General features: G+C 46.3%; 1 protein-coding gene across 4 annotated transcripts in view; it reads left to right on the forward strand.

The window, feature by feature from the left end:
• Positions 1 to 13,529, forward strand: part of Kmt2a (lysine methyltransferase 2A) — an 80,417-nt gene that overhangs the window by 51,270 nt on the left and 15,618 nt on the right. For all 4 annotated transcript variants that reach the window (XM_052188482.1, XM_052188484.1, XM_052188483.1 and 1 more), the window contains 12 exons: positions 93 to 266; positions 967 to 1,077; positions 1,362 to 1,435; positions 2,185 to 2,378; positions 2,572 to 2,678; positions 4,113 to 4,250; positions 5,727 to 5,885; positions 6,850 to 6,967; positions 7,084 to 7,162; positions 8,104 to 8,264; positions 8,632 to 8,814; positions 8,981 to 13,223. In XM_052188482.1, the coding sequence (XP_052044442.1) occupies positions 93 to 266; positions 967 to 1,077; positions 1,362 to 1,435; positions 2,185 to 2,378; positions 2,572 to 2,678; positions 4,113 to 4,250; positions 5,727 to 5,885; positions 6,850 to 6,967; positions 7,084 to 7,162; positions 8,104 to 8,264; positions 8,632 to 8,814; positions 8,981 to 13,223 (5,741 nt within the window). The remainder of the gene's footprint in view (positions 1 to 92; positions 267 to 966; positions 1,078 to 1,361; positions 1,436 to 2,184; positions 2,379 to 2,571; positions 2,679 to 4,112; positions 4,251 to 5,726; positions 5,886 to 6,849; positions 6,968 to 7,083; positions 7,163 to 8,103; positions 8,265 to 8,631; positions 8,815 to 8,980; positions 13,224 to 13,529) is intronic.

The following is a 13,529-nucleotide window of genomic DNA, read 5'->3' on the forward strand; positions in this document are numbered from 1 at the left end:
CGTTTCTAGTGCCATCTTACTCGTTGCAATAGAGTGTGCACAGATGTCTGTTTACTGGTATGTGATGACAGAACCCTCTTTCCTGACCGCAGGCTGCCAAGCCCCCAGACTTAAACCCCGAGACGGAGGAGAGCATACCTTCCCGCAGCTCCCCAGAAGGGCCAGACCCTCCTGTTCTCACCGAGGTCAGCAAACAGGATGAACAGCAGCCTTTAGACCTGGAGGGCGTCAAGAAGAAAATGGACCAGGGCAACTATGTATCCGTGGTATGTCTTGAGCACATAACCAATTTTCAAGTGTTTTTGTTTCAGCTTCCTCTGCTCTTTGGAAGTATAGCTGGGTATAAGTAAATTTCAGAGTGATTCATACTGTATTTAGAGGTGTCATGTAGCTTCAGGGTTCCCAGAAGAGGAGTTATTTCAGCTGTATGTTTCAGAAGGGTGTTGATATGGTGGTACCTAAAATAGTTATTTTAGTTGGCTTTCGTCTGCATGACTTAATTTATTTTTATGTTACAAGGAAGCTCCAAACTACTCATGCTAATGCTAATGTGACATTAATATCTTAGATCTGAATATTGTGCCGTCCTTTATTTATTTGTAGATAAATACCATGAACTTTATGATTTTAAGGATGCATAGGGAGAACTCATTGCTGTCTCATCCTTATTTACTGTTGAGTTGGTTCTTCATTTGAGTACAAATATAAAAACTTTGAGCTTGGATTGGGCACTTACCATGACAGAGCCAGTCTTTGCGTTCTTGCCTTGTTGGCCTGGCATCTCTTGATTGCCTCTAGTTAATTGTGAACTGAATCCTAAAGGCCTCAGAGAGTAATTTCACTGTATTAAAATAGGTTGTGGGTTTCCTATTGGGCTCCCATGCTGGTGATGATGGAGGGAGGAGAGGTGGTTTTAAGAGCATGGTAATGTGTTATGAATTACTGATGTTTTGTTTTTGTATACAGTTGGAGTTCAGCGATGACATTGTGAAGATCATCCAGGCAGCCATTAATTCTGATGGAGGGCAGCCAGAGATAAAGAAAGCCAACAGCATGGTCAAGTCTTTCTTTATCCGGGTGAATGAGACACACAGTTCATGTTTTAATGCCCACTGTGGAATCGCCCTGTGAATATTTTCTTTTCTTTTACTTGCTTTATGCTGTGTCAAAAGCTTCTTGGGTTTTATTTCTTTCCTCTAATTCTTTGGGAGGAGGTTGGGAAGTTGGGAAGTTACCAGCATAAGTGGGTCTTTGCCTTGGCCTGAGACCCTGCTCCTATTGACTGAGACACTGGTTTGTAGTTGGTTTTATTTGGTTTCTACATGAACCTTCTCATTTGCATTCTCCTTGTTTTCTTGTAGCAAATGGAGCGAGTTTTTCCATGGTTCAGTGTCAAAAAGTCCAGATTTTGGGAGCCAAATAAAGTATCAAACAAGTAAGTGAGAGTGGTCGGAAAGAAGTGGACGCCTCGTTTGTAAATTTGAATATTAAAATCAACCAGCTGATATGCCTGTTCTGTACTGGTTTAGAAATGACAAGTAACATTTGTGTTTGTCGTAGGCTGGGACTGTTCGTGTTTGTCATTGTGTTGACATGTGGCACATAGGCAGCATGTGCTAGAACATGTCATTGTGGCCGTAGCGTCATCGGGTTCTGGGTCACTTACCATAGCCTCCTGCTTTTGATTCTCCATTAGTACCCTTTCATTTTTATTCCAGTAACCTATTTTGATTTCTTTTTGTAGAGTTAATCGTTGTTTCTGGATGTTTAATGAAAAGTTATGCATGCAGTCTTTCTCCTACTGGGGGAAGTACTGGGGAATGAACCCAGGACCTCATGTATTCTGCCATGACTGAGATCCATCCCCAGCCATGAGTCACATGTTACGATCATCCAGTGTGCTAGTACTCACCTGTACTCCCTTCAGGTGGAAGACTAAAGCAGGAGGATGAGGAATTCAGGGCCAGCCTGGGCTACATTGTGAGAGCCTGTCCCAGACATGAGTGAAGTTTTAAAGATGTTAAGTACAGATAGGCAGTTTTCAGATTCTATGACTAGTTCTTCCATTCTGTGAGTGGCGTGGACACGGGCGGGTTCGGGAGGCGTGCTGCTGGCAGGAAGGACTGTTGTGTGGCTTGGGTTCCTAGGCACTCAGTAAGTACTTGTTGACTCGATTGTTTCCAGCAGTGGGATGTTACCAAACGCAGTGCTTCCGCCTTCACTTGACCATAATTATGCTCAGTGGCAGGAGCGAGAGGAGAGCAGCCACACTGAGCAGCCTCCTCTAATGAAGAAAATCATTCCAGCTCCCAAACCCAAAGGACCCGGAGAGCCAGACTCGCCCACGCCGCTGCATCCTCCTACACCCCCGGTCTTGAGTAAGTCATTACAGATCCAGATGCAAATGGCTGGCTTGGTGGATCTAAATGTAATACACATGATCAAAAAATTTCAGATAACATGACTCTAACACCTTTTGTAAGTGTCCATTTTATAGACTGCTCAAGCTGAATTCTTCCCTAGAAAACCGTAGTACTGCCAGTTTTAACTGCATGTCTTTGGGACCCTAAGGTACTGACAGGAGCCGAGAAGACAGTCCAGAGCTGAACCCACCCCCAGGTGTAGATGACAACCGACAGTGCGCGCTGTGTCTGATGTACGGTGATGACAGTGCCAATGTAAGTACTTTGGGACGTGCGGTCCTGCTTAATAAGGACGTTACATGACCATATGTCCGTAGTGCCAGTACCTGAGGATTTTAATGAGTTTACTTCTAAGTTTGCGGCACCTTTATTTATTTTTGGTCTCATTTTCATTTCAAGGCCATGGTCTTACCATGTTGCCCAGGATGGCTAAGAACTTTTGATCCTTCCTTCTCAGCCTCCTTAGTAGCTAGGAACATAGATAACTGGCACTCTGCTTGGCTATAGAGATTTCTTTAAATTGTAGGTTTGGCTTTTTTAATGTGTATGATTGTTTTACCTGCATGTATCTATATGCACTACATGTGGAGGGTAGAAGAGGGCATGGGATCCTCTGGAACTGGAGCTGGGGTGCTCATGAGCACCACATGGGCAGGGACCACACCCAGCTTCTTACAAAGAGTTATTTTCTCTCTCTTCTTTTTTTTTTTTAGATTTTATTTATTTTATGTATATAAATACACTGTAGCTGTCTTCACACACACCACAAAAGAGTCTCAGATCTCATTACAGATTGTTGTGAGCCACATGTGGTTGCTGGGATTTGAACTCAGAACCTCTGGAAGAACAGTCAGTGCTCTTAACCACTGAGCCATCATCTCTCCAACCCCCAGAAACATGATTGATTGATTGATTGTTTGTTTGTTTGTTTGTTTGAGTTAAAGTTTCTCTGTATAGCCCTGGCTGTCCTGGAATTTGATCTGTAGACCAGGCTGGCCCTGAATCCACAGAGATCCACCTACCTCTGCCTCCCTACAGGTATGAGCCACTATACGTGGTTCATAAGTTGATTTTTGGGGGGGAAAAGCTGGGGATTTGAGATAGGGTTTCTCTGTGTATCCTTGGATATCCTGGAGCTCACTCTGTAGACCAGGCTGGCCTCAAACTCAGAGATCTGCTGCTTCTGTCTTCCCAACTAGAAAATGCTCTTAACCGCTGGCCCATGTCTCCATTCCCACAAGGAGATAGTTTTTAACTTAGAGTCGTTATCAGGATTAAATGAAAAAATATATGTAAAGTTTTCATTTAATGGCTCTACAGTGAGAACTTAAAATTCATCTTTTAGGGGAATGTGGGCAGGTATTAGAGTATCTGCATGCATGAAGCCTTGTTTCAGTCCACCTGCATTGTAGGGAAAAGTTTCTAGTACTGTCTGGGAGAATTGAATTTCAAATATGGTTTTAAAGAAGTGTTCATATTTATATAAACTTATCATATACTATTCTTTTGTTTTCAATGAATTATAAAATATTTCCAGTTTATGGGGGGGGGATTGAGAAAGAATATAGAAGAAACAGTGAAAACTTGATTATGATTTAATCTCTAAAGAATTATAGGGTTTTTTTTTTTCCTTGAGGTATCTTGTCTGAGGTCAAGCTAATATGAAGTCTTTGGTTTTATGTTCTTTAGGATGCTGGCCGTTTGCTATACATTGGCCAAAATGAGTGGACACATGTGAACTGTGCTCTGTGGTCAGCAGAGGTGTTTGAAGACGATGACGGGTCACTGAAGAACGTGCACATGGCTGTGATTAGGGGCAAGCAGCTGGTAAGAACCCACTGTGCACATTTAGGAAGGAAATCCCTATGGTTTAGTCTCTTTCTCTACCTAATGCAGCCTCCCTGGCTTTTGAGAGCACTGTCAACCTTACTCTCTGGTAAGGGTTGGTGTATGCTGTAGGTCTGATCCTTTGTAGAAGGAAACAAAGCATCAGATTAATACATGGCCACAGAATTAGCCCAGAAGCCAAGTTACATCAGCATTCTGAAGGTCAGAGAATGAACCCTATGAGCGCATATGACAGGGAAGATGGAGAGTAGGTGTGGCAGCTAAGAGCGATCACAGTGGTATTGAAGGAGTCACATCTCAGAACTGGAGTTTGACCCTAAGGAGTCACCAGGAGGAGCGTAGCCAATGGACAAAGTAGCACAAACCAAGAAGGAGGTGTGGGTTGTGGGAAGACCAGATGAGAGAGCCCAGACTGTCTAAGAAAGTAAGAGTGACAGCTGGGGCCTGGTGAATGGAATCTTTGAGTTATGGGACGAGGTAGTCAGCTGTGATGCCTGATACTACAGAACTGGTGAACCGGCTAACTATGTCATCTGAGAGGAGAAAGGCTTCCATAAGATAGATGCAACTGTGAGCTCAATGATGGGGGAGGGCCCAGCCCATTGTGGGTGGTGCCATCCTGGGGCTGGCGCTCCTGGGTTCTATAAGAAAGCAAGTTGAGGTCTGGGCAAGGTAGTGGCACACACCTTTAATCTCAGCACTCAGCAAGGAGAGGCAGGTGGATCTCTGAGTTCAAGGCCAGCCTGATCAACAGAGTGAATCCAAGGCTATATGGCATGGGTGTCAGGTTTGTCCTATTAGAGTTCCTGCCCTTGCTTTTGATGAAGAACTGTTACATGGAAATGTAAATGGAATAACCCTTTCCTCCTTAAGGTGCTTTCGGTCACAGTGTTTCGTCACAGCAATAGTAACCCTAAGACAACTAGTTTCTTACTAGTAAGATGTTGGTAGCTGGGCGGTGGTGGTGCACGCCTTTAGTCCCAGCACTTGGGAGGCAGAGGCAGGCGGATTTCTGAGTTCGAGGCCTGCCTGGTCTACAAGAGTGAGTTCCAGGGCAGCCAGGGCTACACAGAGAAACCATGTCTCGAAAAAACCAAAAAAAAATCCAAAAAAAAAAAAAATGTTGGTAAAGCTGACCTGCTTTGGGATCTAACAGCTTTCTTACAAGATTACTTTTTTTTTTTTTTTGACATTGTTCTTCATAGTTTCATGTCTAAAAATTCAGCCATACATTATGGGAAAAATGTTTCAGTCCAAAGTCTGAATGAACCCGGTTGTAATGTTTAAATTATCTAGTTTTCAAGTTGCATTTGTATCCCTTCCCTGTAACTCAGCCAGCTAGCAGTCAAGAGAGTGAGCAGGGGATGCTAAGGAGGGGGAAGGGGCAAGACTATAAAGAGATGTGCATCTCAAAGTGCCTGCCAGTCTGATAGGGCTGTTCCTTCCACAATGCAGAGATGTGAATTCTGCCAGAAGCCAGGAGCCACCGTGGGGTGCTGCCTCACATCTTGCACCAGCAACTACCATTTTATGTGTTCCCGGGCCAAGAACTGTGTCTTTCTGGATGACAAAAAAGTGTATTGTCAGCGGCATCGGGATTTAATCAAAGGCGAGGTGAGAAGCTCAGCTGTTTGGTTGCTTCTGTTGAAGATATTAATAACAGGCTTTATTGTCTCAGAGCAAACTTAAGTTCACAGTATAATTAGCAAAAGGTAGCAATTTCCTGGCCCTGCCTCCATACTAACATAGCCCCTCCCACTGGAGTGGTATATTTGTGGTGTAGATGGTCTACGTGCATATATACACACGCGCGTTTCCCCAGAGTCATGTTTACATCAGGGTTCACGCTTGACATTGTACATCATGTGGGTTCAGACAAATGTCTGATACTGTATATTTATTCATCACTGTAATCCACGTATTTTCATTTTTTAAGAATTCTGTGTTCTGCCTATTTTTTCTCTTTACCCCTAAAAACCGCTGATTTTTTCATTTTATTTTATTATTATTATTATATTTTTGCTAATATCTACAAGTACTTTTTTTTAGAGATTTATTGATTTATTTTATGTATGTGCATATACTGTCGCTCTCATCAGACACCCCAGAAGAAGACATCAGATTCCATCAGATGGTTGTGAGCCACCATGTGGCTGCTGGGATTTGAACTCAGGACCTTCAGAAGAGCAGTCAGTGCTCTTAACCCCTGAGCCATCTCTCCAGCCCCCTACAAGTACTTTTAACTTACACCCAAGCAGTTTCTATTTCCAGGGTTTCTTGTGGTTGGAATCTTGCAGTTTGTAGCCTTTCTGCTTAGCAAGAAGTGTTGAAGATTTCTCCTCATCTTTTGAAATCTCTAAGAATTTAGGAGGGAAACTAAAACTAGGAAGATGGGAAATGTGGTTTTGCCTCTTTCAGTTGTCCAAAGACATCGTCTCCTGTTTTAAGAAATGAAGGGTATTAAGTTAAAAGAGAGGGTGATTTTAAGACAGGTTCTCTGCTTTGTCTCCAGAGGTTGGTACTTTGAAAGTAATGTGTAAAGGGACAGTCCGCTAACAGACCTTGGTTTTCACTTAAGGTGGTTCCTGAGAACGGATTTGAAGTTTTTAGAAGAGTCTTTGTAGATTTTGAAGGAATCAGCTTGCGCAGGAAGTTCCTCAATGGCTTGGAACCAGAAAACATCCACATGATGATAGGTAGGACCTTCCTTTAATGGGGAAGACTGTATTATCATTGGTGCTTTTTCTGGTCCTTGGTTAGAAAATGATTCTCCTCATAGTTTCTTCTAACCAGTTCTTCTTTCCTTGGTTAGGCTCAATGACGATCGACTGTTTGGGAATTCTGAATGACCTCTCCGACTGTGAAGATAAACTCTTTCCTATTGGATACCAGTAAGTCCAGTAAAGGCAGGGCATGGCAGCTCTGCAGCACAGCTCCCTAACAGTGTAGGTCTTTAAATGTGGAGGTGTGCTTGGTAGCTGCCTATTGTTTACCTATTGTAAACCCACCACATAATTAGGTTCAGGCTATCCCGACACTCACAGCCCCCATGCCTCAGCCTCGTGAGTGCTGGCATTATATGCTTGCATTACCCTGCCCAGCTAAAAGATTGCAAATGTAGTGTGGCTACATAGTGAGAGACCCTGTCTCATAGCAGACAGTTTATAACCTGGTATGTGAATTAAATTGTCGCAGTACGTGACATGCTGACAGTAAGATCAAATACCCCTTCTAGAGCTTCTCCTGGCTGTGTACACCTTTAACACAGACCCTTGGGAGGGAAGCAGAGGGAACAGATCTCTGTGAGTTTCAGATCAGCTAGAACCACAAGAGATCCTTCTACATCTCCCTCTTCAGATTGCATTCTCCAGTTCTGAATCCCAGCTCTCTTAACGATTGTGTTTGTCTGATAGTCCTTTGTACATACATGAAGCAGTTGTATTTCCTTTGTTTATAGGACTTTACTGACAATGCAATGGAGTGCCTTGCATTTGAGCTGTTTTTAAGAGTGTCAAGTTCAGTGCACTATAAGGCATTAATCCTTCACGGAAGGCAGTGACATTATAGTTACTTTTTTCTGTTTCAGTGGTTTAGAATATTTTACTATTTATGGTATTGTTTTAAGAAGTCATACAATTTTCTGAGAGCATAGGAAACATCGGGGACTTCACAAAGTTACAAACCACCACATTTGGACAATCTCTACCAAGAACCTAAGAAATAAAGCTGCATTCTATGAGTTGAGGAGACCAGGGAATCCATGATGGGGAGAAATTTGAGAAGTGATAGTTTGTGCATATATCGTCTGTTGTGTTTTTTTCCCATTTGCCAGGTGTTCTCGGGTGTACTGGAGCACCACAGATGCCCGCAAGCGCTGTGTGTACACGTGCAAGATCATGGAGTGCCGCCCTCCTGTCGTAGAGCCGGATATCAACAGCACGGTTGAGCATGATGACAATAGGACCATCGCCCATAGCCCACCATCATTTATAGGTTAGTCCTCATCCAAGTAGGACTTGAACTTAAGTTTGTGACTGTGCACTAGGATTGAAAAATGGCAGTCATTTAATTCAGGGCACCTCATTTGTTTCCAGTTACATGATTATCTAATAGCATTGTGTGTGTGTGTGTGTGTGTGTGTGTGTGTGTGTGTGTGTGAGAGAGAGAGAGAGAGAGAGAGAGAGAGAGAGAGAGAGAGAGAGAGAGTGCAACTTGTGGGACTTGGATCTCTCCTAAACTCAGATGTGAGCACTTTAACCCATTGCAGCCTGCCAGCCCTAATAGCTAGCTTGCTTTATATTGGTTCATTTGTTAGCTGTTTTAACTGAGCTCTTGCAGTTACACATTTTATTTATCATAGAAGCGTCGTGTAAAGACAGTCAGAGCGCTGCTGCAGTTCTCAGTCCTCCGTCGCCAGACCGGCCTCATTCACAGACCTCAAGCTCCTGTTATTATCATGTCATCTCAAAGGTCCCTCGGATTCGAACACCCAGCTACTCCCCTACACAGAGGTCCCCTGGCTGCCGCCCATTGCCTTCTGCAGGTAAAGGACTTGTTGACCCACTGACCATTCTCTTCGGCAACCTTAACTCTGACTTTTACTAACCAGAAAGTTGCCTATAAACGGGTATATACAAACGGTTGTAACTAGTGACTGGGCACATTTGTTCTGTCCTTGATTGACTTTCTTTTTTTCCTCCCTTGTTCAGGAAGTCCTACCCCAACCACTCACGAGATCGTCACAGTCGGCGACCCTTTACTGTCCTCTGGTCTTCGGAGCATTGGCTCCAGGCGGCACAGTACTTCTTCCTTGTCACCCCTGCGGTCCAAGCTCCGAATAATGTCTCCAATGAGAACTGGGAGTGTTTACTCCAGGAGTAATGTTTCCTCAGTCCCCAGCCTTGGGACTGCTGCAGATCCTGAGTCCAGTGCCAAAGCGTCGGATCGCGGAGGGCCGCTGAGTTCAAGTGCTATTCTGGGGCACAGCACTCCCGCTTCCTCAAGCTCACCAAGGACAGTGGGCACTGGGGGCTCCAAAACCAGCCATCTGGACGGGCCATCATCCTCAGACATGAAGCGGTCTAGTTCTTCAGACGTGGCACCCAAAGGCTCCTCATTAAAGGGAGAGAAAAACAGAACTCCAAGTTCCAAGAACACAGATGGATCTGCACATAACACAGTGTACCCTGGAATTCCTAAACTGGCACCACAGGTTCATAACACGACTCCTGGAGAACTAAACATTAGCAAAATTGGCAGTTTTGCTGAACCCTCTACAGTACCCTTTTCTTCCAAGGATACATTGTCCTACCCACAGCTCCACTTGAGGGGGCAAAGAAGTGACAGAGACCAGCACATGGATTCTACCCAGTCAGTAAAGCACTCTCCAAATGAAGATGGTGAAATCAAAACCTTGAAGCTCCCTGGTGTGGGCCATAGGCCATCCATTCTGCATGAACATGTAGGGTCTAGTTCCAGAGACAGGAGACAGAAAGGGAAAAAGTCTTCTAAAGAGACTTGCAAAGAAAAACATTCCAGTAAATCCTTTTTGGAACCTGGTCAGGTGACAACTGGTGAAGAAGGAAAGCTAAAGCCAGAGTTTGTTGATGAGGTGTTGACTCCTGGGTTTCTTGGGCAGCGGTCATGTAATAATGTTTCATCTGAGAAGATTGGGGATAAAGTCCTTCCTCTTTCAGGAGTCCCTAAAGGTCAATCCACACAAGTGGAAGGATCTTCCAAGGAGTTACAGGCACCCCGGAAGTGCTCGGTCAAAGTGACACCTCTGAAAATGGAAAGTGAGAATCAGTCCAAAAATACCCAGAAGGAAAGTGGCCCTGGTTCCCCTGCACACATGGAGTCAGTATGTCCCACAGAGCCAGTCTCAGCTTCCAGAAGCCCAGGAGCTGGCCCAGGGGTTCAGCCGAGCCCCAACAATACCTCATCCCAAGATCCTCAAAGTAACAACTATCAGAACCTTCCAGAACAGGACAGAACCCTCATGATTCCAGATGGCCCCAAGCCTCAGGAGGATGGCTCTTTTAAAAGGCGGTACCCCCGGCGCAGTGCCCGTGCGCGGTCTAACATGTTCTTTGGGCTCACCCCATTGTATGGAGTCAGGTCTTATGGTGAAGAAGACATTCCATTCTACAGCAGTTCCACTGGGAAAAAGCGAGGAAAGAGATCAGCAGAAGGCCAGGTAGACGGGGCCGACGACCTGAGCACCTCTGACGAAGATGACTTATACTATTACAACTTCACTAGGACAGTGATTTCTTCAGGTGGAGACGAGCGGCTGGCATCCCATAATTTATTTCGGGAGGAAGAACAATGTGATCTTCCAAAAATTTCACAGCTGGATGGTGTGGATGATGGGACAGAGAGTGACACCAGTGTCACTGCCACGAGCAGGAAAAGCAGCCAGATTCCAAAGAGAAATGGGAAAGAAAATGGAACAGAAAACTTAAAGATTGATCGACCTGAAGATGCCGGTGAGAAAGAGCATGTCATTAAGAGTGCTGTTGGCCACAAGGACGAGCCGAAGCTGGAGAACTGCCACTCCGTAAGCAGGGTGAAGGCACAGGGCCAGGACTCCCTGGAAGCTCAGCTCAGCTCCCTGGAATCGAGCCGCAGAGTCCACACAAGCACCCCCGCAGACAAAAACCTTCTAGACACCTACAACGCTGAGCTCCTGAAGTCAGACTCTGACAACAACAACAGCGATGACTGTGGGAACATCCTGCCTTCGGATATCATGGACTTCGTACTAAAGAACACCCCGTCTATGCAGGCCCTGGGTGAGAGCCCGGAGTCCTCCTCTTCTGAGCTCTTGACGCTTGGTGAAGGACTGGGTCTGGACAGTAACCGGGAAAAGGATATGGGTCTTTTTGAAGTGTTTTCTCAGCAACTGCCAGCGACAGAGCCTGTGGACAGCAGTGTCTCCTCTTCCATCTCAGCAGAGGAGCAGTTTGAGCTGCCTCTTGAACTGCCATCTGACCTCTCTGTCCTGACCACCCGCAGTCCCACAGTCCCCAGCCAGAATCCCAGTAGACTGGCCGTCATCTCGGATTCAGGGGAGAAGCGAGTGGCCATCACAGAAAAGTCGGTAACCTCTTCCGAGGGTGACCCTGCCCTGCTGAGTCCAGGAGTGGACCCTGCTCCTGAAGGCCACATGACTCCCGATCACTTCATCCAAGGACACATGGATGCAGACCATATCTCCAGCCCTTCCTGTGGTTCAGTGGAGCAAGGTCATGGCAACAGTCAGGATTTAACTAGAAACAGTAGCACTCCTGGCCTTCAGGTACCTGTCTCCCCCACTGTTCCCATCCAGAACCAGAAGTATGTGCCCAGTTCTACTGATAGCCCCGGCCCATCTCAGATCTCTAATGCAGCTGTCCAGACCACTCCGCCCCACCTGAAGCCAGCCACTGAGAAACTCATTGTTGTTAATCAGAACATGCAGCCACTTTATGTTCTCCAGACTCTTCCAAATGGAGTGACCCAAAAAATCCAGTTGACCTCTCCTGTTAGTTCTACACCCAATGTGATGGAGACAAATACCTCGGTTTTGGGGCCCATGGGAAGTGGGCTCACCCTAACCACAGGACTAAATCCAAGCTTGCCACCTTCTCCGTCTCTGTTCCCTCCTGCTAGCAAAGGATTGCTCTCCGTGCCTCATCACCAGCACTTACATTCCTTCCCTGCCGCTGCTCAAAGTAGCTTCCCACCCAACATCAGCAGTCCTCCTTCCGGCCTGCTTATTGGGGTTCAGCCTCCTCCAGATCCCCAACTCTTGGGTTCAGAAGCCAACCAGAGGACGGACCTCACTACTACAGTGGCCACTCCATCCTCTGGACTCAAGAAAAGACCCATATCTCGTCTGCACACTCGAAAGAATAAAAAACTTGCTCCCTCTAGCGCCCCTTCAAATATTGCCCCTTCTGATGTGGTCTCTAACATGACACTGATTAACTTCACACCCTCCCAGCTTTCAAACCACCCCAGTCTGTTAGACCTGGGGTCACTTAACCCTTCATCGCACCGAACTGTCCCCAACATCATAAAAAGATCTAAATCTGGCATCATGTATTTTGAACAGGCACCCCTGTTACCACCACAGAGTGTGGGCGGAACAGCTGCCACAGCGGCGGGTTCATCAACAATTAGCCAGAGTACTAGCCACCTTACATCTGGGCCTGCGTCTGCCTTGGCGTCCGGTTCATCCGTCCTGAATGTGGTATCCATGCAAACTACAACAACCCCTACAAGTAGCACATCAGTTCCAGGTCATGTCACCTTACCCAACCAGAGGTTGCTTGGGACCCCAGATATTGGCTCAATAAGCCATCTTCTAATCAAAGCCAGCCACCAGAGCCTGGGCATTCAGGACCAGCCTGTGGCTTTACCACCAAGTTCAGGAATGTTCCCCCAACTGGGGACGTCACAGACTCCCTCTGCTGCTGCCATGACAGCTGCATCTAACATCTGCGTGCTCCCCTCTTCTCAGACTGCAGGCATGACGGCTGCATCCCCTCCTGGGGAGGCCGAAGAACACTATAAGCTGCAGCGAGTAAACCAGCTCCTAGCTGGCAAAACCGGTACCCTGTCTTCACAGCGGGATCGGGATCCTGATTCTGCTCCGGCGACCCAGCCGTCCAACTTCACCCAGACAGCAGAAGCTCCTAACGGTGTGAGGCTAGAGCAGAGCAAGACTTTACCCTCAGCCAAGCAAGCCAACTCCACCTCTCCAGGGAGCTCCCCATCCTCTGGACAACAGTCAAGCAGTTCCTCAGTGCCAGGTCCCACTAAACCAAAACCAAAAGTCAAACGGATTCAGCTGCCCCTAGAAAAGGGGAGTGGCAAGAAGCACAAAGTTTCCCATTCACGGACCAGTTCTGAAGCACACATTCCACACCGAGAAGCCAACCCAGCGCCCCAGCCCTCGGCTACACGGTAAGGGACGTGCAGCTCACTTCTGCAGCTGCGTGCTTGTGTGCTCGGTGTGATGCAGCTCGCAAGGCACTCATGGTACTCAAGAGCTTTCGTCACTTAGGCTTTTGGGAGTGATCAGCGAGCAAAGACTAGCTTATCAAGTGCGTGGTTTGCCTGGGAGCTGCAGCATTGATTGTCCTTGGATTTCAGACACAGTGCTCATACTTGGTCCTGTTTCTGTTCTGCTGAGGTTCTGAGGTGTGAGGGAATGGCAGTCCTGTCAGATGGACAAGGGCTCCTACTGTGGAGTCTCATGAGTCCTCTCTG

Source organism: Apodemus sylvaticus, chromosome 7 (genome assembly GCF_947179515.1).
Source record: "Apodemus sylvaticus chromosome 7, mApoSyl1.1, whole genome shotgun sequence".
In the NCBI taxonomy this organism is placed as follows: domain Eukaryota; kingdom Metazoa; phylum Chordata; class Mammalia; order Rodentia; family Muridae; genus Apodemus; species Apodemus sylvaticus.